At 44.7% G+C, this 26,612-nt stretch overlaps 2 protein-coding genes across 3 annotated transcripts in view; both read left to right on the top strand.

The window, feature by feature from the left end:
- The window catches only part of LOC126996060 (mucin-2-like), a 61,003-nt gene extending 48,145 nt beyond the window's left edge, over positions 1–12,858 (top strand). For both annotated transcript variants that reach the window (XM_050856117.1, XM_050856118.1), the window contains 5 exons: positions 5,396–5,568; positions 6,011–6,167; positions 6,513–6,626; positions 9,861–10,007; positions 10,189–12,858. In XM_050856117.1, the coding sequence (XP_050712074.1) occupies positions 5,396–5,568; positions 6,011–6,167; positions 6,513–6,626; positions 9,861–10,007; positions 10,189–11,712 (2,115 nt within the window). In that variant the 3' untranslated portion in view covers positions 11,713–12,858. The remainder of the gene's footprint in view (positions 1–5,395; positions 5,569–6,010; positions 6,168–6,512; positions 6,627–9,860; positions 10,008–10,188) is intronic.
- Positions 12,859–15,150: 2,292 nt separating this feature from the next.
- Positions 15,151–26,402, top strand: LOC126996058 (apoptosis inhibitor 5-like). Its single transcript, XM_050856111.1, has 10 exons — positions 15,151–15,328; positions 17,960–18,121; positions 18,638–18,803; positions 19,363–19,526; positions 19,844–20,044; positions 20,284–20,490; positions 20,984–21,156; positions 22,976–23,156; positions 23,461–23,638; positions 23,860–26,402. Exons 1-10 carry the CDS (start codon positions 15,260–15,262, stop codon positions 23,982–23,984), a joined length of 1,626 nt encoding a protein of 541 aa, XP_050712068.1. The 5' UTR covers positions 15,151–15,259; the 3' UTR covers positions 23,985–26,402.
- The last annotated feature ends 210 nt before the right edge of the window (positions 26,403–26,612 follow it).

The raw sequence follows: 26,612 nt of genomic DNA, 5'->3' as shown, positions 1-26,612 counted from the left end.
TTCCCACTTTTTCTCCTTTACGTTTTCTTTTCATTGTACTTTCTCTCTCTCTCTCTCTCTCTCTCTCTCTCTCTCTCTCTCTCTCTCTCTCTTTGTGGAGGATGCTGACTGGCGCGGAGGTGATTAACTTTTTTTTATTTAACTTTCTTTTTGTTACCTGTTCAGCTTCCGGTCAGAGAGAGAGAGAGAGAGAATGTGTGTGTGTGTGTGTGTGTGTGTGTGTGTGTGTGTGTGACGCATTGTTATTAGTAAAGATATAGCAAAGTATCACACGAATTTCGAAACACACACACACACACACACACACACACGCACACACACACAAAGTACCTGAGACTCCATATATCATCTACCGTGTGTGTGTGTGTGTGTGTGTGTGTGTCCTTCGCATGTGTTCAGAGCCACGAAGGTCGTCACAGAAGTCTGGGTGTGACTCAGGGAGGAGAAGGAGGAGGAGGAAGAGGAGGCTGGACAAAAAAAATGAAGCGTGTTAATGATAAAAAAGAAGAGAGAAGAAAAAATAAATAGTGAGAGAAAATACAAACAACCAATGAGAAAAAAAAAACAGGAAGAAGCATTAGAGTAGGAGAAGAGGAAGAGGAGAAGAAGGAAGATAATGTGATAATATTTAGTACAGCTTGGGGGGGAAGGTGAGAAGAAGGAGAGGGAAAGAAGGAAAGAGGAAAGGGACGAAGGTGAAGAAAAAGAATGGAAATGAGATAGAGAAGAGTGAGTGGGGGAGGGAAATTGGAGGAAGGGGATTTAAAAAGGGAAGGGAGATAAGAGGGAATGGAAAGGGGAAGAGGTGGAAAAGGGGGTAGGGGGGAGATGGTATTTCCTGCTGCAGCGCCGACTTCAGTATGTGTCTTCAGGTAATGGCTGGGAAGACGGCTTTCTCAGTACGTAGGTAGGTAGGTTGCTCACATCCGCCGCCTCCTCCTCTTCCTCCTCCTACTCCTCTTCCTCCTTCGTCTGTTCCTCCTAATCGTCGTCATCGTCATCTTCATCGTCATTCTCCATTTTTCTATTTCTTTTTTCTCGTCCTCGTTCTTTTCAGCTATTCCTTTTTTATTTAGTCTTTTCGTTCTCGTACATTTTATTCATATCTCTCTTTTTTCCTTTACTCACATCAATACTCTTCCATCTTCTCATCAATGTCGTTCTCTAGCTCTTCCTCTTTCTCCTCTTCCTCCTCCATCTCCGCATCTTTTTTTTTTCTTCTCGTCTTTCTCCTCCTGTTCCTTCTCCATATCTTTCTTTTCTTGCTCCTTTTCCGCCTCCTCCTCCTCCTCCTCCTCCCCTTCTCGTCTTCCTCCTCTTGTTCGTTCTCCTTAAATACCTTTCTCTTCTCTCTCCTCTTCCGCCTCCTCCCTTCTCCTCCTCCTCCACCTCTTTTTGTCTCTTCTTCCTCCTCGTCAACTTCTTTCCTACCTCCTCTTTCTCTTACTCAAGTCTTTAGGTGCTGAACAACTCAAGAACTAGTAACAATGGGCTACCTATTCAAGCGAGGTGATGTAATACAGATATTGGCAAAGTTTTTTTCCATACCGAGTCATACGTCAATGGAACAACCTCCTGGCTGAAATAGTTAGTGCAGAAACCTTCGACTACTTCATAAATCGCATTGACCGTTATTTCTTTGCAACAGGAGTAAACTGAACGTACGCGCGGAAGAGCTTTGATCTGCGGACACTATCACGAGAGCGGGCAACCTCGTAATGAGCCAATAAGCTTCCTGTTGCCTGTCTTTTCACGTTTCCTCCTCCTCCTCCTCCTCCATCACCTGCATCCTGGTTCCTGCACTTCTTCCCGTCATTCCCGTTGTGCTCCCGTCCTGCCCCGACCTGACCCGCTACCCGTGACCCAGCCAGGAATGTTGGGGCGCTATGCCGCTCGTCCGCTTGCGTGTTATACCGCTCACCGGCGTCAATAAGATGCGATATAGGTCAGATGAAAAGAAAGGGTGTAAGGCGGTAATGTCAATAGATCAGGTAAATAAAAGTGTGAGGAATGTATGCATAGCTCTGTGTGGCGCCACCTTGTTTAGACTGGTTATTTTGAGAGAGAGAGAGAGAGAGAGAGAGAGAGAGAGAGAGAGAGAGAGAGAGAGAGAGAGAGAGAGAGAGAGAGAGAGAGAGAGAGAGAGAGAGAGAAACATGGAAACATGGAAACGCAGGCAACAGAAAGCCTATTGGCTCATTACGAGGTTGCCCGCTTTGGTGATTTAATCTGCTCGACAGCCTGGGGCCTGGGGAGCAGATGAAAGCACCTCGACATTGAGGAGTAGATGAAAGCACCTCGATATTGAGGAGCAGATGAAAGCACCTCAATATTCAGTTTACTCCCGACGCAGCGAAGTGACGGTCGATTCTATATTTGAAGGAGTTGATAGTATTCGCATTTACTACTTCTGAAGGAAGATTGTTCCAGTGACGGATGACTCGGTTTGAAAAGAAACTCCTTCCGATGTCTGTGTTACATCGACTAGACTGAATGGGTAAACCGTTATTTCTAGTTCTTAGGTTGGTTTGCAATTCAAAGAATTTGGAGTAATCGACGTTATTGAATTTTTTCAGATACTTGAAGACTTGAATCATATCTCCTCGTAGGCGTCTTTTCTCTAATGTAAAGAGATTGAGTCGCTTGAGTCGTTCCTCGTACGGTTGAGCCCTTAAGGTTGGTATCATTTTCGTGGCGCGTCGCTGAATCCTTTCCAGTAAATCAATGTCCTTTCTGTAATTAGGAGACCAGAACTGTACGGCATACTCGAGGTGCGGTCTTACCATGGAATTATACAAGGATAGCATCACGTCTGGCGTTTTACACTCGAAGTTCCTCGCTATGAACCCGAGCATAGTGTTGGCTTTGTTGTATGCTTTTTTACAGTGATTCGCGTGTTTCAGGTCACTGCTGATAGTGACTCCAAGATCCTTTTCCTCCTGCATCGCTTGCAGAGGTCTCCCATTCATGATGTATGTGTGGTTACTATTTCTGGACCCAATGTGCATGACTTTGCATTTGTCAACATTAAAGGACATTTGCCATTTTTCCGACCATTCGATGATGTGACTGAGGTCTTTCTGAATGATTTCGCAGTCGGTCTTTGTGAGGGCCTTTCCCCCCACCTTAGTGTCATCAGCAAATTTCGATATTGTGGATTTCAGTCCTGCTTCGAGGTCGTTGATATATATGATGAAGAGAATGGGTCCCAGCACTGACCCTTGAAGGCGGAGGAGATGGAGAAAGAGAAGAAGAAAGAAAGAAGAGAAGAAGCAGAAGAAGAAGAAGAGAAAAATAAAAAGAAAAAAGTAGAAGATGGAGAAGAAAAAGATGGAGAAGAAAGAAAAGAAAAAAAGAAAAAGCAGAACAAGAAAAAAAGAACAAGAAAAAAAATGACATGGAAAAACAAGAGAACGGAAAAGAACACGATTAACACTGCTTCAGACTCCTGTGTAGTCTTTTTAAGTAGTGGTGGTGTGGATCAAGGTAAGACTCACACGTTAATTAATTTCTGCGTATCGGTGAAGGATGCTGGGAGGGAGGAAGGGGGGAAGGAGGGAGTAAAGCGACCTTGGTGGTGGTGGCGTTGGTGGGGGTGGTGGAGGTGTTGTTGGTGGTGATGGTGGTGGTGGATGGTCCCCCCAACCCCCCTCCCCCCTTCCCCCTCCTTCCGTCTGACGCCACACACAAAAAAAAATCATCGTCCGGTTACCAAATTAGGAAATCAAAACAAAATGACAGATTGGGGAAGTAATGAGAGAGAGAGAGAGAGAGAGAGAGAGAGAGAGAGAGAGAGAGAGAGAGAGAGAGAGAGAGAGAGAGAGAGAGAGAGAATAAATGAATAAACATGTGAACTTTGGGTTAAATATATAAATAAGCAAAAAAAAAAAAAACTAATAGATAAAGATAATAATGTACACGAAGGCAAATTATACGAAAAGTGACTCACGGTATTGCGTCATTCCGTGTGTGTGTGTGTGTGTGTGTGTGTGTGTCAATCCCTGTGTGTACGTAGTGTGTCTGATTGCTAAGTAGAAACCCCACCCATCATCACCACCATCACCTCCATCACCACCAACACCATCACCACCAAAACCATCACCAACACCAATTCGCAGCCACAAACACCTATCTCCCCTCCTATTCTTCTCCTTTTCTTCCTTTCTTATCTCCCTTCTCTCCTTTTCTTTCTCTTCTTTTCATTCGTTGGGTGATAGAAGAGTAGGAGGAGGAAGAGGTGGAGGAGGAAGAAGAGGAAGAGGAGAAAAGGAGGAAGTGACATAGAGGAGAAAAGGGAGAGAGGACGCGAAGGAAAGTAGGAGCGAAGAAAGGAAGGAAGAGAAAGAGGGAGGGGGAGGAGGGAGAGGGGAGAGGGCGGGGAGGGTATGGGGGGCGTGGGAATATTCGTGACAGGTAAGGTAAGTGCTGGGAGTCACCTGTCCACCTGTCCGGAAATGCCCCGCTGCCGTTGTTGGTTCGTGGTCGATGTTATTTCTCCTTGATTGCCTTCCTCACCTGCCGCCTCACCTTGCGCCACCTGTTAGTATTGCTGCTGCTCTAACTTACCTGGAAGACGCTTTGACTCACCCTCCTCAATCTCCTTTCGTTTTCTTTATTTTTCTTTTTTTTTTATTTATCATTCTTTTTTTATTTTCTTATTCTTTATTTTCTCATTCTCATCTTCGTTTTATTTTTTTTTTTCATTCGTCTTATTTTTTTCATTATCATTCTTGTCTTCTTTATATTTTCATTCTCATTCTCGTTTTCTTTATTTTTTTCATTCGTCTTATTTTTCTCATTCTCATTCTTGTCTTCTTTATATTCTCATTCTCATTCTCGTTTTCCTTATTTTTTCATTCTTATTTTTCTCATTCTCATTCTTGTTTTCTTTATTTTTTTCATTCTATATTTTTCTCATTCTCGTTTTCTCTACTCTCTCATTCTTTATTTAATCATTATTTCACTCACTCACTTTGGTCAATCTTCTTTCGTTTTCCTTATTTTCTCTATTTTATTATTTTCTCATTCTCATTTTCATTTTTTTATTTCCTCATTCATTTTTGTATCATTGTTTCACTCCCTCACTTTTGTCAATCTTCTTTTATTCCAAAAAATATAAAAATAAGAGCAAAATGTACCAAAAAACAAAGATAACAATGACAAACTGCACCAAAAATGACAATGACGATACCAAACTGCATCCAAAACTACCTCAGTGACTCCATAAACAAACATCCAACATAAGTATTCACTCCACCACACCACATCATCATACCATCACTATATACTTAAAACACGAACTCAACATCACTGCCAGAGTCCTACCACCACCAAATCCCACAACACACTCACATCCCTAACAACCTGACCCCTGTGTTCCTCCCTCCTTTCGCAGACCACCATCCGTGTGTTCGCCAAGTGCCTTCGTTCGGACATCGAGTACAAGACGATCTCCGTGAACACGCGCGCCAGCTGCCGGGAGGTGGTGGCCCTGCTGCTCTCTAAGTACCGCATGAGACACCGCGACCCCAACCTCTTCTACCTTACCATGGAGGTCACCGTGCGGAGGTTAGTTGGTGCGGGGACTGTTAGCTTTTATAGGGGGATGATAGGCAGGTTAGGCTTGTTGGTTTTCCATTTTTTTTGCTCTGTTGAACGAATCTACCGTTTTTTATTATGCCCTTGAACTGTCTCCTTTGCTGTAAAAAAGAAAAAAAAATCTCCTGGAATCAGTTTACCAATAGATCCTAATGTTCCGTTCCCTTGGTTGTTAGGCTTGTTGTTTTCTTCTTTTCCTCTTTTTTTTTTTTTTTACTTTTCTGCAACTATTTATATTTCTTCCCAGAGTCAGTTTCTTACGTTATGTACCACTTATTGTGTTCCATTTCCTTGGCTTGTTAGTTATCCCTTTATCTATTTTTTGGACTTTTCTACAACTAAATATCTGGAATCATTTACTTAGCAGATTCCCAAATTCCGTTCCCTCAGTTACACGCGTACTTGTTCTCAGGTGTTCCGGCGCGCCCGTGAGGTCCCTGCTGGTGCTTGAGGAGGGCGCGCGGCCCGCCCAGCTGGCCCTCTGCAGGCCGCCCGGGGACTCCAGGTTCGCGCTGCAAATGCGTCGCGGCGGCGTGGTGAAGATCCACGACACGGTGCTCATGCCGGGGGTGAGTAGAGACTCGTGTGGTCCTCATTCTGAACCAATACTCAAGGCCTCTAGAAAAGACTACTATGAACTACATATTTCTACTATTGAGACCCTCTCCAATAACATTCTCTTTCCTTGGCTTCGTTCTCCCCGCTGCTTATACTAAAGAAATATCAAGACGCTTCTCCAACCCATTTTTTATTATTGGTTATTCTTATACTTAATGTTCTTGGGGGAGCGGCGACATCACGAGCCTTTTTCTTTGTATCTATTCTTTCCATTGAGCTATCTCCTTTCCTGTTACAATATGGCCATGGTAGGGTCATGTCAAGTATTCACCCTCTTTTCCTCCCTCTTGTCGCAGTCGCAATACAAGTCGCTGCTGGTGTCGGACAGGACCACGGCGGAGGAGGTGGTGCAGCTGCTGCTAAACTGTTACAACAGACGCGACAACAAGTGTTACTACGCCATACACGAGGTAAGGGCCAGTATCAAAACCTCTCCCTGCTTTAGCCATTCCCTTGAGCATAAACTCTTCCTGGTTAAGTCATTCTCCTTATAACAAGCTCTCCCTGACTAAGCCATTCCCTTCATCACAAGCTCAAGCTATTCTCCTTACAAACTTTCCCTGGTTAAGCCATTCTCTTTATTAAAAACTCTCCCTCACTAAGCCATTCCCTTCATCACAAGCTCGCCCATACTAAACCACTCCCTTTACCACAAGCTCTCCCCAGACTAAGCCATTCCCTTCATTACAAGCTCTCCCAGACTAAGCCATTTCCTTCATCACAAGCTCTCCCCAGACTAAGCCATTTCCTTCATCACAAGCTCTCCCAGACTAAGCCATTCCCTTCATTACAAGCTCTCCCAGACTAAGCCATTCCCTTCATTACAAGCTCTCCCAGACTAAGCCATTCCCGTCATCACAAGCTCTCCCAGACTAAGCCATTCCCGCTAACACAAGCTCTCCCCAGACTAAGCCATTCCTTTCATCACACGCTCTCCCTGATTAAGCCATTCCCGCTAACACAAGCTCTCCCCAGACTAAGTCATTCCTTTCATCACAAGCTCTCCCTGATTAAGCCATTCCCGCTAACACAAGCTCTCCCTCACAAAACCATTTCCTTTACCACAAGCTCTTCCTGCATAAGCCATTCCCTTTGTCATAAGCTCTCTTTAGTTAAGCCATTCCCTAGATATCAGTTCAACGGTATCACAAAATTGCTACTACATACCTAAAATTTATCATATTTTTCACTTGAATTTTGCAAAGGAAAGAAGCAGTTTACAGTGAGTGGTTAGTAACGGGGAGGCTTGTGACAACTACTCTATTATACGACAAGATTACCAGGAACGCAAAATTTTCCACTTCCTTCTTTGAGAATACGAATATCACGGCGGGAAAGTGAGGAAAACTACGATGGTTAGCGACGATGAAAATGACCAATTGAAGCTTGAACACGAACCCTCATCTGTCTCTTTTACTGGCTTCTTAAGTTTTCCCTCTCTAACGGTTCCTCTTCCGACCTAAACTTATATATCTTCTGTCTCTCCATAATTTCTTTCTCTTTCTCCTTCTGTTCCTCTTTTCATAATTTTTTTCTTTCTTCCATCTCTCTATTTCTTTCTCTGCTTCCTCCTTCTGTTTCTCTCTTTTCCTTTTTATCTTTTTGTTCTTTCTTTCCATACTTCCTTCTCCATATCCTTCCTCTGTTCCTCTTTCTTCCATTTTCTTATATTTCTTCTGTCTCTTCATACCTTCCTTCTCTGCCTCCTGTTTCCGTTCCTCTTTCTATACCTGTTTAACCTTTCTTTTTTTCTCTTCATGTCTTTTCTCTGTCTTCTCTGTCTTCTCCTACTGTTCCTTCTCCTACTGTTCCTCTTTCTACCATTCTTCTTTTTTCTTCCATTTCTCCATGTCTTTTTTCTCTGTCTCCTGCCTTTGTTCTTCTTTCTATACCTTTTTAACCTTTCTTTTTTTCTTTTCATGTCTCTCTGTGTGTTCCTCTTTTTACCGTTTTCTCATTTTTCTTCCGTCTCTCCATGTCTTCGTTCTATGTCTCATCCTTCTGCTCCTCTTTCTATGCATTTTTTCTGTTTCTTCTCTCTCCACGTCTTCTTTCTCTCTTTACTTCCTATGTTCCTCTTTCCACCAGTTATCTCCCTCTCCTTAAGTTCTTCCGTCTCTCCATGTCATTTCTCACCTGTCTCTTTTCACCATTCTCTTCCTCGCCAACGATTAACGAAGGCAGGTAATAGAGACGAAGCTCATGAAAGAAAAAGGTATATGACCATTTCTCTTTCCTTCGTACATTGCCCCAAGTGACTGTGCATGCATGGGCTGTCTGTGTCATGATTGGTTCCCACGCAGACACCTGGCGAGCCGCAACCTACCTGTGGAGGGGAGTGTTGCACGCGAAGAGGGAACGAGCGAGTGGTGTGGTGATGGTAGTGGTAGTGGTAGTAGTAGAAGTAGTAGTAGTAGTAGAAGTAGTAGTAGTAGCAGTAGTAGTAGTAGTAGTAGTAGTAGTAGTAGTAGTAGTAGTAGTAGTAGTAGAACAAAAAGAAGAAAAGGGAGGCTGGAAAGTGAGAGTAAAAGCAGCATTAATTGTAGTAGTAGTAGTAGTAGTAGTAGTAGTAGTAGTAGTAGTAGAACAAAAGACGAAACGGGACACTGGAAAATGATAATAGAGGCAACATTATTTGTATGAGTAATAGTAGTATAGAATAAAAACGAGCGCCATTTTTTTCCCCCGAGTAGTTAATTTCAACACTCCAAGATTAATACTAGTGCCACTTCAAGAGCGCTTTCACAACAAGTATCAAATTTCATCCACGAGACTCACTTTTCAAGACTCGCCATAAATTTCTTCCCGGAAGCAGCTCCGCGGTAGCCGTCAAAGTGCGCTGTCAAGAAAATTACCTGAGGCTGTTTGTTTCGCATGCCAGCTGTTAGGCGAACACCGCTACTTATGTTTTGTGTGGTGTTAGGCGGCGGACAGGATGACTGGCTTGCAGGGTGACGTAGAAAAATGAAGAAAATGGAGTATACTGATTAGTAGTAGTAAGCGAGCGTTGTTTTGTGTTGAGTTGGTGTATCCATTATGTTACGCCGTTGTGTTGTTTTGGTGGTAAGAGAGCCAGGTATATAGGACACGTAGCAGTGGGTTTAAGTTATATAAATTCAGATTTAACACAGACAAAGGCAAGAATTGGTTCACCAGCAGAGTGGTGGATGAGTCGAACAGGCTCGGTGGCCATGTTGTAAGTGCCAATAAGATTGCTACATTCAAGAAGAGGTTAGATAAATTTATGAATAATCAGATTAGTTGGGATTACGTTTACAGAAGCTGCTTTGTACAGTGCCTACAGGCCTCTTGCAGACTCATCATGTTCTTATGTTCTTATGTACTGATGTGTGTGGCGGGGGTGTTGGGGGAGGTGCTGCGTATAGTTTTATGTGCTTGATGTAACAAAAGATAACCTCGTTTATTATGATATTGAGTGATAGGCGAGTTCTTGAGGTGCCTCGCGTGTATAAATGAGATGTTTGGTGTGTGGAGGAACAGAGGTAAATACGACGCTTCGTGTGGATGTGCGAATTAAAGAGATAAGAGAGCTTTCGTGTTTTGGGTGTGGTGCGTGCGAGAACAGATGCAACAGGTGTGATGTGAGGAACTGACATGCTCTTTTGTTGTTGTTATTATCACAGGTCCGACGCAGCCCCGAGTTCAGCGACCGCATGATCCAGACGGAGGAGCGGCTGCTGGAGGTGAAGGCGCGGTGGCCGAGGGACAGGCAGGCCGAGTATGTGTTCGTGTTGAGGCGGAACATGGCGCAGGCGCTGTCCCTCCGGAAGGTGAGATAGATAGATAGATAGAAAGATAGATAGATAGGTATAGCTATCTACACTTACAGTAATAATAACGAAGTGTAATGAAAAATAGGTGAAATGATGAAATATAATGATAAAGAAGTGTAAATAACCTATGTAAATGAGAGCAATAACAGTAGTATTTCATTTTTCTTTCTTTTTTCAGTTGTCTTTGCGAACGGCGGAGGTGAAGTGGGCGGCGGACTGCGTGGGGGAGGCTGTGAACGGCCCTGTCAGCAGTGCCCCGCCCCCCCGCCCCGCCCCACCCCTACAGACCAACCTTCACCCCCAACCTGCCCCGTCCACACAGCTCCTCCCTTACACCCCACCCGCACCCCATCCACAGGCTCCTCCCCACCCACAACCCACACCTTTCCCTCAGGCCACCCACCACCCTCATCCCGTCCCCTACCCCCAGCCTCCTCCTCCCCCGCACCTACAGTCCATACTCAAGCCACACCCACAACCCACTCACAAGCCACACCAACAGCCCGCCCCGCCCCGACGAGGAGTTCTTGAGGGCGCCGTGATCGACTGCACCGACGTGACCCCGAGAATGACCACCATCAACAGGACGCAACCTTCCACCTCCACCTGCCCCCCTGTCAACCCTGCCGCCCGCTCCTGCCTGACCACCCTCACCACCACTGCTGAAGTCTTCCCCGTCAAGACTCTCGCTAGTGGTGTCCCTGCACGGCCTCCACCACCCCAAATGGCCACCACTCACGCCCCTCCTTCAGGCAACACTTATCACTACCCGCCTACCTCGTCTCACGCCCTTCCTCCACCCACGACGCGCGTCCCTTCGTCTGCTACCCATGGCCCTCCACCACACACCTATACCCACACCCACGTCTCCACGCCCACAACTACCGCCTCCCCGCCGTCCACCATCAACGCCCCCGACACCAGGGACTCCGCCACCAACACCGAGGTCAAAGAGGTGTCCAATAACAGCACGCAGACGGTGGTGTCCAAGCGAGTCGTTGTGCCGCCTTACCCCGCCACCCAACCCCTCTTCGCTAACCTCCCCTTGAAATCCCTCACTCTTTCTTCCACCCCATCCAACCCTCCTTCAGTACCTCCACCCTCCTTCACGCAGCCCTCTGATCCACTTCCCCTCTCAAAGTCACACCCTCTATCTTCCACCCTCTCTAATCTCACTTCCATCTCCTCCTCCACCCAGCATCTCCTTCCCCCTGACTACCCACCTCCCCCTCCACCTCCTCCTCCTCCGCCGCCGCCGTCAGAAGAGGCTGCACGGCTCCCCCCACCCAGCAGAACGCCCCTCCCTTGGCAGCATAAGGTGGGGAGCAGCGCCCCCTCCACGTCTAAGAGGGAAGAAGCGGACGGGGTGAAGGAGGTGACGAGATGTGAAGAGTGGCGCCTCATCACCACCAACGCCACCCCTTCTTCCTCTTCCTCCTCCTCTTCCTCCACTATTTCCATCCCATCCACCACTTCCTCCTCCTCCTCAGCCTCTTCCGTCCTCTCCACGTTATCACCGGCCACTTCATCTCCCTCCACTACTTCCTCCGCCACCACTGTCACCTCCTCCTCCTCCTCCTCCTCCCACTCCTGTATTTCCTCCTCCTCTGCCACGTCCACCACCACCACCACCTCCACCTCCACCACCGCATTGAAGACAGACACCTGCAAGCACAACTGTCAACACTGCTTCTACATCTGACAATGAATGCTGCGGGGGGCGTGCGTTGAGGTGCGTGTGCTGGCGTGTGTGTGTGTGTGTGTGTGGGCGTTCGTGCTGCGTGTATACCTAAGATTATATGAGTGTTCCCGTGGGCGTGTGTGAGCTGTAGGTGCTGCGGTAACGCCCGGGGCACACCGCCATCGCACACCGCCGAGGCCTGAACTCCATCCCGCACAAATAAGAAATAGTCGTTGATTAGTACTACCTATTCTGTACATTTTAAAGAGTGGAGACGGATACGAATGGGGGGTTTCATACATCCACTTGTGTCTCTTACTTAGCATTCCTTAGGTACCGGGTGTATATATGCTGTTCTGTGTGAAGTGTTGACGCAAATCCAAAAAGATGCTGCAATGGTTTTGGTTTAGTGGACCGAGTGTCAATGCATCCCTTTGCCCTTTTGTGTGTATTATAAGGAGTTCCAAAGATAAGATTATCCTTCTCCAGTGGTTCTTGCCTTGTTTATGTACAAAAACAATAGAGATGAGAGAGAGATGAATGTATGAATGAATGAATTAATGATGTATGAGTGAATGTATGTATGCATAATGCCCTGTATAGTGTCTTGCCCCATCTGTTTCTTGCCTGATGTATAATTAAGACGGTAGAGTGGAAAGGATATTAGCGATACGATGGTCTTTGTACAGTGTTTTGAGCCTCCAGAGTCTTGCCCAGTGAATGACCGCAAAGGTGAAGTGGGCGGTGGGCTGTGTGGGGGAGGCTGTGGGCGGCCCCTTGAACAGTGCCCCGGTGACCCTACAGACCATGCATTTTTTTCCCCAAACTTGCCCTGTGGGAGAGGCAGTGGATATATAATGATCAATAATGATCAATCAATGTGCTTTGGCCTCACATTTCCTGACCAGTGTAAAAAAAGACTACAAATCCGAATGGGAAAGAGAGACATCAAGTGCTATTTATCAGTCCGTCGTGTCCTTGTGTGCCTGGAGCTGCAGGACAAGATGAGGAGGTGCCTGTACAGTGTGGCGGTGCGTGGCCTCTGCAGCGGGCCAGCAGGTCCCCGATAGAGCTTTAACTAATGGAACCAAATGTTTTTTTAGACTTGTATAGAAAATGACTGATCAAAGTTATTTCTAGTTCTGTAGACCAATAATAAATGGATTGTTATAAGTTTTGTTTGCCTTTCTTTCCATCTTATTGTGATTTTTTCCTCCTACAAAAACAGGTAGGTAACACAATTAACCAGCAGTGCGTCCTGCTTTCATGTAACAAATGTATGCTAAAAAATGTAGTAAAAAAGAAATCTGACCATGAAAAACTAGTGGTCAAAATACCTCAGATACCAGGCATTATGGGGCTGAGATACCCCGTCCTCCCTCCCCCGGGAGTGAGCTCACTCTTATACGAGGTACGCCCCATATAGGAGAGGACAGAGCCGCTTTCAGTGTTCAATATACTTTGGCTATAATATTATATTTGAGGACATTTTATACGAGGTATCGCCCCATACGGAGGTGTCGAAGCAAGTCTGACTGATGGTAGGCTGGCTGGCCGCCGTCGGGACCAAAGCCAGCATGCCCGGCGGGTTGTGTGCAGCAGAGTGCGCGGGAGGAGGGAAGAGTGAAAAGGACAAATGGTGTGTGTGTCATTCTCAGGGGTAACCACGGTGGAGCGCAAACGCTCACTAGTTGTAGTCAAGGCTTGATTAAGTTGAGTGGTGTTAAGACCGAGTGAGCAGGTTTGTTACCCCGTGTTAATGGGAACACTTGACAGGTTTTCTTCGTGTGTTGGTGCTACTTATACTTGTGTTTACATGTTAGTTTAAACTGATAGTTTATCCAGTGTGTTTCCGGTAGTTTATAAGTAATAAGACTAAGCTCTAAGTGTTACGAGTCACCACAATTTATTCCCCTAAGGCTGGACCTCAAGTAGGTACCTAATATTATTAAAGTCACGCTACCCATATTATTTGGCAGATGATAATTCTGTGTGCGATAATGGTGAATAATAAGACTTGGTAAATAAACTGCTAATTTTACTCTCTGGTTTAAGTGATCAACAATTATTTCTGCTTTGAGGTGTAATGAACCTACATAATTAAGGAGTGCCAATGAAAGGCACGACACCGGGTTCGAATCCCGCCCGGGCAGACGGCCTGCAGCCCACCCAGCTGTTCATCCTTTCTTTCGGGATGATCGATAAAGGGGCACCTAGGTAAGGTTAACTGTGGGAACCCGTTCGTCACACCTTCCGTGTGTGTGTCCCGGGGCATATGGGTTCCATAATCAACGGATCCTGATTTGGGTTATTCTTACCCACCACAGTTTAATTAATTATGTGACGGGGATGAGCACCGAAGCCATGCGCAACTATATATAACGCATGCCCTACTTTACCTGCAATTCATTATAAGTGTGCACAAGCCGTTCATCAGATAAGCCAGAGTGTGTGGGTGGGTGTGCATACGTGGGTGTGTATGCCTTGCTACTCTTAGCGACTTTTCTCGCTATTTATCGTCAGGTTATCTTGATGCTGATAACCGTGGCCCTCGTCAGTGACGTTACGGAGGAAAACACAGGAGGCAGGCGCAACACAGGGGCCGTCCATGCCTAGACACTGCCGCACCCGCCTCAGGATGGCCACACCCTCGGCAGTGCCCACCCACAGTGGCAAAACACGGCCCAAGACACACTGCAATGGTGCCACCCACAGCCTGGCACGCCGGGACACTCCTCCGCTGCCCAGACTGCACTGCCTCTCCACCTCCAAAACCTGCCACACCAAGTTCCATATTCACAGACCATCGTTGTAAATACAGTAACCACTCGTCCACTCCAAGAGGCTCCATTTTATATTGCAGCCACAGAGTTCAGAAGCTATACAGGTTATAAATATGTGGCTCCAACTTCCACATCAGCTAGAGTGGCACCATGGGGAATGCATTCTCTTCTAAATCTACTCCACCATCTCCTCTCTAACCGAAGCTGGCCCTCTCTTTATAATTATTCTCCTTATCATATGCTACGAAACAGCAGGTAGCCTATAGGGAGGAATTAAAAGTGCGGATCGATATTGTATAGATCTATAGTATAATAGCTGCCTCCTCTTCGATCAGCAGCCCCCAAGTATCTGAGATGCCACCTCGTTCTGTATTCTTTTTGCTGGGACAACGCTTAGCTGGCTTTTTTATTTCTTTTTTTGTTACCCTGAAGTTGCTTCCATTGCTATTGAAAAAAAAGCGTAAAACGTTTGTGTTCCGCTACTTTTACTATCTGCCCGCGCTACTTTTGATGGCCTGACAATACTAATGGGTTGCTGTGAGTTGTAATCTTATGATGTTAACATGAGAGAAAGTCGTAATATTAAAGTGCTGACGTGACAGAATTGTAATAATAACGATGATAATGTCTTGCACTCCCTACTTTTCCAATCTACTTTAGGCCAAATGGCAACCCTGGCGGCGACGCTGAGACCAAGACCAAGACCAAAGTGAGGGAGCCAGAGACAGCCCGGCGGGAGACTCTTAGACAGCCACATTTTGCACCCTTTGCCACCACTTCCCAAGATGACGAGCGTGGAAAGACTCTACACGCTATACAACACCATAGACGACGCCAAGGACAAGGCAGGAGAGGTGAGACGCGGCCCGGGGCAATGGTGTGAGGGGGGGCCACGCCGTGCTGGATAGAGGATCGATTATTTCAGCTATTAACCACATTTTTTCCCACCAGTCTGTGTTTTATTTGTGTTTTGGAGCTCCAGGGGTGGTTTTGTGTTGCTGGGTGTTGCGGGGGTCACTGGGGTTGTGTTGTCGTGTGTGCGTGGGTGTGTTGCATGTGAGGGTGGATTTTTTTCTGCCAGTTGTGTTCTATGGGTGTTTTGGAGCTCCAGGGATGGTTTTGTGTTGCGGAGGTCACTGGGGTTGTGTTGTCGTGTGTGCGTGGGTGTGTTGCTTGTGTGGGTGGAGGGGACGGGATTATTTCAGCTGTTAACCACATTTTCCCCACCAGTCTGTGTTTTCTTGATGTTTTGTGTTGCGGGGGTCACTGGGGTTGTGTTGTCGTGTGTGCATGGGTGTGTTGCTTGTGTGGGTGGAGGGGACGGGATTATTTCAGCTGTTAACCACATTTTTTCCACCAGTCTGTGTTTTCTTGATGTTTTGTGTTGCAGGAGTCACTGAGGTTATGTTGTTTTGTGGGTGTGTTGCCCAGAGGTAACATTTTGGTTGTTGGGGATAGCCAGGTCAAGTTTTAGATAGGGCCTTCTGTGCTAGAGATAGAAAGCGTAGGACCCGTGTGTGTTTTCCAGGGGTGGGGATTAGGGATGTCAGCGATAGGGTAGAGACTTGCATGGCAGGCAAGGGAGTCAAACTCATCGTCTGCCTGAGCGTGGAAGGGAACGACATAGGCAGGGTAAGTAGTGGGCAGCTTCTGCATCACTATAAGGAGGCTCTGCGTAGGGTTACGTTCAGGGGCGGGGTTCTAGTGGTGTGTGGGGTTCTGCCAAGGCGGCGGTTGGTGGCATTTGGTTGTCCAGGGCTTTTGCATTAAACTGCAGGTTTGCAGATTATTGCAAAGCCAATTGATGGACATTTGTCAACACCTGGGATCAATTCTATGGCAGGAACCACCTTTACCAGAGGGTCTGATTCCCTTGAACGTGGATTGGGGGCCCTACAGGGTTTTTTAGGGTAGGTAAGAGTGGGCCTAAGGTGGCAATAGCTAGTGAGAACATAAAATTTAATAATAATGATAGCAGTAGCAGGGTAAATCAAGGGATAGGTCTAAATGTATACTATACAAAGAGTAGAAGAATTAGGAATAAGATAGATTTAATGTGGGGAAAGGCGTGCATAGAGAAATTTGATATGATAGCGATCACAGAGTCATGGATAAATGCTGCAGACAGGCACTTTCTTCCAGAATTAGAGATTGAAGGATATAGATTATTCCACCAAGACCGAATAGGCAGGAAGGGGGATGAGGTCGCACTCTTCATCAGGGACAATCTTAAATGTGTCATTAACAACTCAAATCAAGGTAGATAGTAATACAGAATCCCTCTGGGTAGAAACAATAGGTAGGAAGGAGAAGCTTGTCATAGGAGTACTTTACAGACCGCCCAACCTTAACAGGAATAGTAGCTGACCCTTTTTACAGGAAATTAGTTGTGCATCAAGATATAGGAATGTGTGTGTAATTGGGGATTTCAATTATAGGAGCATGAGTGGGATACTTTTATCAGGAGACCAGGAGGTGCAGGATTTGTTAGATGTGATACAGGATAGTTTCCTTAAGCAGTTGATTAGAACACCAACGAGGGAAGAAAACATTTTGGATTTGTTGTTAACTAATAGAGAGAATGTAATAAGCAACATAGAGGTTGGGGATTCATTAGGTAACAGTGACCATAAGGAAATTAGATTTAATATTAAATGGGAGGACAGAGTCAGCAAAAACAACACATTAATACCTGACTTCAGGAAGGCGGACTACTTGGGGTTAAGAAAGCAGCTGCAAAGGATTATAGGAGTAGGATCTGAAGTAGGTCAGGACACAGAGCAGGGAGGGGCGTTAATCTCTGGTGAGATCACTAGTCAGGTCAGTAGCTTGGAGGGTGAGTACAATAGTCTGGTCAGGGAGATTAAACTAGGTCAGCAACAGTTTATACCTCACAGGGATGTCAGGTCAACAGGTAATTACCTGCAACTTGTCTACCTTATCAAAAATAATTCATGCCAATATTGTTTACTCTGTCTTGTAACCCTAGCACATGCCCATGCTTCAGAGACACTTACAGTCAACAGAAGGCAATAAGTGGATACTAAAGCAAATAACTTTAATAATTTAACCATAACACATACCACATAGTTTAGAGAATCATTCTGTCAATACCAATCTTTACACTCAAACAACTTCACAGCTGTATTTACACATCTTCCTGGCGAAGGTTTTGTTCATGTGTATGTCCAGTGGTGGCTGTGAAAGCAATTAATTTTTTCAATGAGTTATTTCTCAAAGCACCTGGTAGCTCGTGGCCCAGAAACAGGTTCATGGGTTAAGGTTGATTTTATTAATGTGGCGGCATCTTATTTTCTGCTTGTCCATTACACTTTTACCTATGGTCGTCTGAGAGGTTTGAATGTTAGTGGAAGACGTATATGACAACATTATATGGCATTGACATGACCCCACCCCCCTCCACCAGTCCATCTGTATTGCTCATCATTGTAATGTCACGACCTTCTGCCATCTTTCCCCGTCAGCATGAGGCGGAGTTCCTGGAGATCCTGAGTGGAGTGAAGGGTGGCCCCGGGGAGAGGCGCCTCACGTCCCAGTTCATCGCTCGCTTCTTCCGTCACTTCCCCAGCCTCCAAGAGCAGGCCCTCAATGCCCTCTTTGACCTCTGTGAAGATGCGGATATAGCTGTAAGTATGGACAAGAGCAGTGTGGGCTGGCTGTTTGCAATGTGTGGGAGAAAAAATATGTTAGCTGCTCAGAATGAATTAAAATGTGGCAAAATTGTTTTTTGCTATCATGTCATTGTCACATGATATAGACAGTGTACTTTATCAGTTTATTGTGATGAAGGAGAATAGTAAAGGTAAAGTTGGGGGCATGCACTGAAGCTGTGCCTGTTAGTAATTATTTAGAGAAGAAAAATTTTGCCTTTTTTGAAATGTAAAAAACACTGGGAGGGCAGCACATTTACTACCAGTCTTTTTAACCTTTAGCACACACTCCCTGTACACATATCCCTTCCCTGCCTTGCACACCGATTTTGCCAATTTTAGAAAGGAAAACAAGCAGGGGCAGCACATTTCATTTTGTTAATGAAAGAGATGAGCACCGAGGTCACGTGCAGTTGTAGCATGGCCCCCCAATTTTACCTTCACCTTACGCAGTACCTTTACACTTATCCCTTCCCCACTTCACACACACAGATTAGGAAGCAAGCCATCAAGGATCTGCCAACACTATGCAAAAGCAAGACGGACCTTGTACCCAAGGTGGCCGACATCCTGGCACAACTACAGCAGGTGGAGGACCCGGTGGAGCTCTCTACAGTACAAGGCTCCCTGGTCACCCTCCTCAAGACTGCCCCCAAAGGTAGGAATGCTGGAACCTCTTGTATGTATCAAATGAAACATCAGAAATTCATGCTTTTATGGTAGAGTATAAAACCTGTAACCTTTCGTAGTAACTGATTAGCAGAATTTTTTTTTTCTTTTCTTTTTTAGCTGCTTCCTTTATTATGAAAAAAAAGCCAGTACTGAATACCTCAGTCAATCCATCAACCTTTTGTATGGATAAAGCAAATATCAGAAATTCAGTTTTAATTACATCTAACAAAGAAAAAATTGGAAAGTAACTCTGGTATGATAAGACAGTCTTTTTCAGTTGAATGGATCAGCTATGGTTGCAAGAAAAATTAGTTAGCTGGTGTGTTTGTTATACTGACTTACCTTCTTGGCCTTAAAACCTAATGGGGTCAACCACTCGAATGTTGTCACCAGTAGCTTTTGTTTTTTGCATCCTCTTCCTCCAGACCCTACTGCCTCGTGTTGCAATTCCATCTCTCCCTCTTCCTCCAGACCCTACTGCCTCGTGTTGCAATTCCATCTCTCCCTCTTCCTCCATATAATCAGTGTTTAATTTCTCTGTGCAGGAACGCTGACAGGGCTGTTCTATCAGATGCAGCACAGCGAGGATGACCTGGTGCGGGAACGATGCATCCGGTTTGTGCATACCAAGTTGCGCTCCCTTGGCACCCAGGTGTTCACGCCACAGGTGGAGACACTCATCCTCTCTGAGGCCAAGAAGGTTTTGCAGGTAAGCCCATGAATTAAAGTAGCTGTGTTTCTTTTTGCCGTGTCATGCATATAAGGGCCCTCCATCTCTGTGCACACCCTGTGTTTGGTTACTTTTTTTTTGGGTGGGGTGGGGAGTAGAGTGTGTGCAAAAGTATGTGTAAAGTGAGTGGCAATATGCAACAATTTTTTTTTTTCTATGTATGTATCTTATTTTGAAATCATCTCAAACTACTTTGCTTACTTTCCCATCATACATCTCTCCAACTGTCACTATTCTTGTGAGATTTGTTGGGGAAGGAGGCATACTGTGTGTTATCTAATGCTGTGTCCTCTCAGGCTGCGTCTTCAGAGGACGAGTTTACCCTCATGATGGGAATCCTGCGTGAGCTGAAGACGTGCCAGTCAGTGAAGGGCTACCAGCAGCTGGTGGACCTGGTGATGGAACAGGTGGACTTGACCCGCTCTCTGGACCCTGCTGACCTGGAGGGGGTTCATCGCCTCATCTCGTGCACCAAGCAAGCACTCCCTTATTTCTCAGTAAGTGCATCATCATGTTCTGTTTTTGTATCTTGTGTTTCCAACTTTCCAGTGTCAAAATTTAGAAGAGGAAATGAATTCAAATGGATAGATAAAAGGCATACATACATGGTTATTCTTGCAACTCTGACTCAGATCTATCATCTCCCATCATATGTATATGAAATTAATTTGTGAGGCTATGTAAGAAACATTTTCATCGTATTTATGAAACCATGTCTCTTCCCCCAACCCTTCAGTCTCAGGTACGGTCAACAGTGTTTGTGGAGTACATGTGGAAGGAGGTGTTGCCGGTGCTGGACCAGATAGAGAGCACCTTGGCGGGGAGTGGCACACAGGGAGCAAACATTCTCGACCTGCTCAAGATCATCGCTGAGCTGACCCCGCACGCCGGCAACCTGGAGGATGTCCCGGGGAAGGTGCTGGTGGTGTATGAAAGGCTGCTGGTGAGTCAGAGGGAGCTTGTTTTGTTTAGGTGCTGGCATGAAAACAGCATAGCCTGTGAGAGTTACACGGAATAGGAAGGAAAACATTCTAGGTGGCCAGACAACCAACACCTACTCACTGTTTTCCTGTTGCTGTGTTAGTGAGGTACAACCAATGAGCTTATCAACATTATTGTGCACGGCACTTCACTACAATTTGAAATTTTGCATTATTCATGATTATTTCTCCCCAAAGCTTGGTTTGTGAGCTTTCCAATAAATGAAACATACCAATGGGTTATGAGTTAGAATAAATGGCTTGGGTTTCTTCTTGTCAGGTTCGAAAGGTCTGCACACAATAGAAATGCTTACACCGGGGCAAAATTTAGGTTTGGATTGGTGCACATTGTTTTCCTGGATTTTAATTCGTTATCCTGAAACAAAACAAGGGAATAATTATTTTCATGTGGCTCCTAGAACTGTTATCACTAAGGGTTCTGCTGTCCAATGGCAGGAAGTGATGCCACCGCCGCCTGAGGGAGATGCCGCCACTGAGGCGCTGGAGGGCGGGGTCAGCCTGGAGTTCTCAAGAGTGGAGTGCTTGCTCTTCACCTTCCACCAGCTTGCCAAACACCAGCCAGAGTTCCTCACAGCAGATCCAGACAGACTCAAGGACTTCAGAGTCAGGTGAGGTACCGTATTTCGTGGCGTATAACGCTCACCCCAAACTTTAAGACAACAGTTTTGGAAGAAAAGAAATAGTTCTTAAAATGGTCAGAAATATGTACGGTTAAAGAACATTGATGATGTACAGTTTCCCGAAATTTATATATTTTTGGTGTAAACTGTAGTGCTTGAATTGACAAGTGTCCTTGAGTAAAGCAATGAAAATGGCGGCCGGGCTGGTGTTGTGAGGAATACATCCCCGTACATACTGATGATGCACAGTTTCTGATATCGTAATTAGCATATTATTCTCATCATCACTCGTAGGTTATGACAGACAACTAGGCAAGACACAATTCACACTGTTCTGGTGACACGCAGCATGCAGCTGTTTGTTGTATGGGTGTGGTTGTGTGGTTTTCAAACAATGCAAATGGCGGCCAGGCTTGTGATGCGAGAAATATCTCCTCATAGATACTGATGATGCACAGCTTCTGAGATCATAATTAGCATATTATTCTCACCATCACTTATAGGTATATTTTTTTTCCAATATGATTTTTTATGTAGCTTGTACTGCTCAAATTGACAACAGTGCTCCTTAGTCATTGAAAACAATGCAAATGGCAGCCGGGTCGTGTCGGCACTCAGGCCCCGACAGAAAAAAAGGATAACAACAAGGCATGGGGGATCCTCCACCAGTTTCATTTTTGTATAGTAGTTATTTATCACCCTGTATTCTATGGTAACATATTATAAGATAGCTATGGACTACGAAGGATCATAAACAAAAATAAAGGTAAGTTTGCAGTTGTTATTGAACAAAACGAAAAAACGACCCTTAAAACACCCCAAAGAAGAAAAAGATCAATAAAATTTGTACATTCAGCATATAGTAAACATTCAGGCATTTTTTATGTGAAAAAGGTGCGCGTTATATGCCACGAAATACAGTAGTTACACAGCTTATGTGTAACAGTCTTCAGGCTTAACCCGGTAGTAGCAACAGGCCAAATTTGTGGCTTTACCGTGTAGCAGCGACGGGCCAAATTTGTGGCTTTACCGTGTAGCAGCGACAGGCCAAATTTGTGGCTTTACCGTGTAGTAGCGACAGGCCAAATTTGTGGCTTTACCGTGTAGTAGCGACAGGCCAAATTTGTGGCTTTACCGTGTAGCAGCGACGGGCCAGATTTGTGGCTTTACCGTGTAGCAGCGACAGGCCAAATTTGTGCCATGATTTAAACCCCCCAAAATAGATGATACATAATCTGATCACAAATGCTTTGATACATATGAAATGGTTTGTGTGAGGGGTGATTTTTTTCTCTTTTTTCTCACTTGGGGGGACCATTAAGAAACATGATCCCCGCTGCTACCGGGTTAATTCAGTTTTACTGGGGGAATGATTAAGTGATGAGTTCACAGTGACCATTTGAACTCAGGAAAGACTTCTGATATTGATTATAGGTAGCAAATATATGGGTTTCCCTGTTTGGGTCCATTGGTGTAAACCTTTTTGATAGAAGTACATCTGGGAAGTGCTGTGATGAGGAGCCAGGTTGCAAAACTGATGATTCCAAGTGTAGTGGCTCTGAAGGAACAGCTGTCTGAGCTGATCATTTGACTTGCACCAGTGCCTTATTGATAGGCAGTAGCATGTTGTAAAGCTGGAGTGCTGTAAATGTTTAAGATTATCACTTTGTTGAGCATTAGGGAGCAGTGTGAAATTTAAATGCTTTGGGTTGTCAGAAGATCACAATAAATTTTAATAAGCTAAGTTACCAATTTAGTATAGATTATGATGGCAGTGCTTATGTTTTTTATAATTATCTTTGTCTAGGCTGCAGTACTTTGCTCGTGTTTGCCAAGCATACCAGAAGAGGCTGAGGGAAGCCCTTGCTAACAAGAAAGGAGATGAACTGAAGACTGAAGAGAACAAGATCAAACTCATCGCTCTCAAGACCACCGCCAACATTAATGCACTCATCAGAGATCTCTTCCACCAGCCGCCTTCATATAAGGTATGCTACTTTCTGTTGTTTGTTCACCTGTTCACTTGCATAACTTATGCTTTGTGTTTTGTAGGAACTACCCTCAAAATCAGTGATTGAGATAGAAAAATGGATTGTCAAGTCTTTGCCATATGCACAGCAATGAGTTCAAGTACAGCTTTTTATACTATGTTTTGTTTTTTGTAGTTTGAGAATGTATTGTATAGACTTAAAGGTTACTGACACCTTGGGGAGGGGATGCTCTCTTACAACCCCGGCAGAGCTGTACTGTCTTAGTCTTAGCCACTTAACTTACCTCCCACTACCCTGACAGGCCACCATCTCGCTGTCGTGGAAGCCGGCCTCCTCAGGGACTAAGTCTGTAGCCAATGGGACGGAGAAGCGCCACACACCCATCACCTTTGACGCGAGCCCAGCCAAGAGCCAAAAAGTTGAGCGCCCCATCTATGCGCCACCGAGGGACAAGTACAGTCAGCGTGCCGGACAATACTGTGAGTTTCCTTTCCTTGCCTTCCTTCTTTCCTTCAGTCTATTCCTATGCCCTCCTTTCACATCAGTCTCTCTATGTATTTACTCCCCTGTTGTAAAATCAGTTATTAAGTACTTGAGTAAAACTATTCTGTGTTCATGCCAAAAACCCTTTAACTATATAATGTTATTTTTATTAGGAAAGCCTAAATTCTCATTTTGAAATCACTTGTTCATCACACAGCTGGAGGAAACTTCCGTGGTCGTGGCCGAGGCCGAGGAAGAGGCTTTGGCGGCTACATCCCAGGGCGAGGCTCACCCTACAGGGGGGGCTTCAGGGGCCGTAGAGGGGGCTTCCGGGGATACTGAGAAATCTGGTTTAGCTGGAAGGACCCTCTGTGAGCCAAACCCACTCTGCCTTGCTTACCCAGTACACATGCAGTGGAGGGGGGCAGTACGTAGACGTGTGAAGTGAGTGAGAGGGAACCAGTGTTAATATGCACTCAAAAGTGTTTGCTGCAGTCCATGATTGTGTTTTGGCAGCCAGCAAGTCTGAGTCTTGCAAGTGTTCCAGTCACTTCCAGGAAGATCACAGAATTATTGACCTTTTTTAATTTGACTTGTAAGAAGGAAGTGCTGCCATTCACATAACATTCTTTATAAGAAAAATCTTTATATTTTTACGGAAAACGAAAGTTGGAAAATGCTCCGCACTGGATGAAAATCCGTAACTGTTTTGGAGTCCAACCTTCCTTGGACGACTGGTCTCCATCAAACATGTACAAAGATTAAAACAAAAAAGGAAACATTTGTTGTTGTAATGTATTTTGCCAGTGATTTACATCAAAGGGACCATATTCTTGAAGATTAATACTGACTAGTATTAATATGAATTACCAATTGTACTGCATTGCTAATATTAACATATAATTTGGTAAATTGTTAGGTTGGTGGCCTTCAGTAATTTTGTGTTCTTGCAGAATTTTCACGTAGAAAAGACCAACACTAATGATACTGTTACAAGTTGTTCTTGTTTGTCAAACACTGAACTGTAGCTCTAGAGCTCAAGCTTTTAAATTTTTTTGTACTTATATGATGCCATCATTTTAATTTCTTACATCTAGTGATTATGTATTCTGTGACTCAAGCTTTAACTCTAAGTAGAGAAGTAATGATGCAAGAAGACCCACACTCATAATAGTGATTATGTATTCTGTGACTCAAGCTTTAACTCTAAGTAGAGAAGTAATGATGCAAGAAGACCCATGCTCGTAACATTAAAAGACTGCCCAGAACACTGCAAAAGAAAGACAGTTATGTCAGACGCCTGCAAGTCAATGAGGACTACATTATCCCCTCCCATCCTCCTCTTCTTCCTACTCCTCCACAAACTCCCTCAAGGCAAGAAGGCTTACTCCCAAGGCAAGAGCTTACCACCAACACCGCCCAAGACAGCAAGGTACTGCCGCCACCACCACCACCACTTCCCCACACCAAGTTAGACAACTATCCCTCAAACCTCAGTGCAAAATCACACCCAGCACATGAAAAACACTCACTGTTTTTTGTATTTTTTACAGGTGTTGTAATGAATAAGTTGGAGGAAGGCATGCCGAGTTGAGCATTAGCATCATCAAACTCTTAATACTTCACTTCTTGATATTTCAGGATGGCTGAATTAGATGATGTGGAGAGCTGTGTTGTAAGAAAAGAATCTATTATGGTGTGCTTTCAAATGTTGGCTGCAGTGGGTCCAACGTGTAACAGTGAAGGAAGCCATGTAATCACTAATTATAAATTTCAATTTCTCCCAAAGGATGGAACTGGCACTTGTGAGCAGACTGAAGGTAAGTTAGCTTGATATATGACTACCACTAATGTCTTCATTTCAGAATACTATTATGATGACAGCTGTGGGAGGCTTTGGAAGCAGATGTAAAAATTGGATTTTGCAGTCCTATGTCACCGATCTCTTTTAGCCTGGGTGTGCTGTCTCTCTCTCCTGTGGGCATTAGACATAAAATAATTGATTTCATCACCTGCTAACTTATCTCTTCATTGGTTTGGTATTGTTTTAGTTTAATATACATAGTACTTCTTGCCTCTTGCTGGAAACGGTCTTACTGCTAAGCTAAAGTAAAATCATGATGCAGAAAATGCTCCCTTCATCAGTGTGATCTTGAATGGTGTAATGGATGGTTACAGAGTTTAGTTTGTCACAATTATTGACTTCATAAGTGTTTGATACTGCCAGATCTACTGCCCACAAGAGCTGAATTTTGAAAATAATCCATTTGCAAAACTTTCCTCTTCAGTACTTTAGTTAGGTCATTACCCTGAACTGTTGTGCTGAGTGTAGAGTTTTCAGTGTGAGTAGCGTGGTGAAGAAGGGACTTATGATGCTGCCTCGGCCCTGCCTCAAAGGACGCAATGCTACCTGGCCCTGATGTAATTTTATGAACACTTTCAGGCTCCAAATGTTTGCTGCTTCCTGTAAGGCACACTAACTTTTGTTTCTGTTTCATGTCTGCCCCTTAAACTTGTGTGGGTGGATGTAGGTGTGCAATCTTCAGTTATACATCGGTAGGAATGTTGTAATATGGCAGCTAATGTCTTGAAATAGCAGCTGTCTTTTCTCCTTTTTTTCTTTTTTCTTTTTTCTTGCTGGGTTTGATTTTGCAATATCTAGCATCAGAGAATTCACAATGGTAGGGTGGATAATTTACTTGTTTGGGAACTTTGAAATATTGTTTATTTTACATTTGTGAAATAAAAGTTGGAATGGTATTGTTTTTTTTATAATTCACCTTAAACCATCCTTTCTTTGTCTGTATTTCCTACTGCCTACGACTTGACCTACTTAAAGAAGGGAGTATCAAAACACCTCCACCTGATATTGACCTCTTTTGGCCATTCTTTTCTACTTCCTTTCACAGGAGCAGTGCTTAGTGGGCTCTGTTCTGGCACTCCATCTCAGCATGCTCATGCTGCTACTTC

The sequence above is a fragment of the Eriocheir sinensis genome, chromosome 9, assembly GCF_024679095.1.
Source record: "Eriocheir sinensis breed Jianghai 21 chromosome 9, ASM2467909v1, whole genome shotgun sequence".
Taxonomy (NCBI): domain Eukaryota; kingdom Metazoa; phylum Arthropoda; class Malacostraca; order Decapoda; family Varunidae; genus Eriocheir; species Eriocheir sinensis.
Note: the sequence above shows the minus strand (reverse complement) of the source record. Positions and strands in the feature narration are given on the sequence as shown.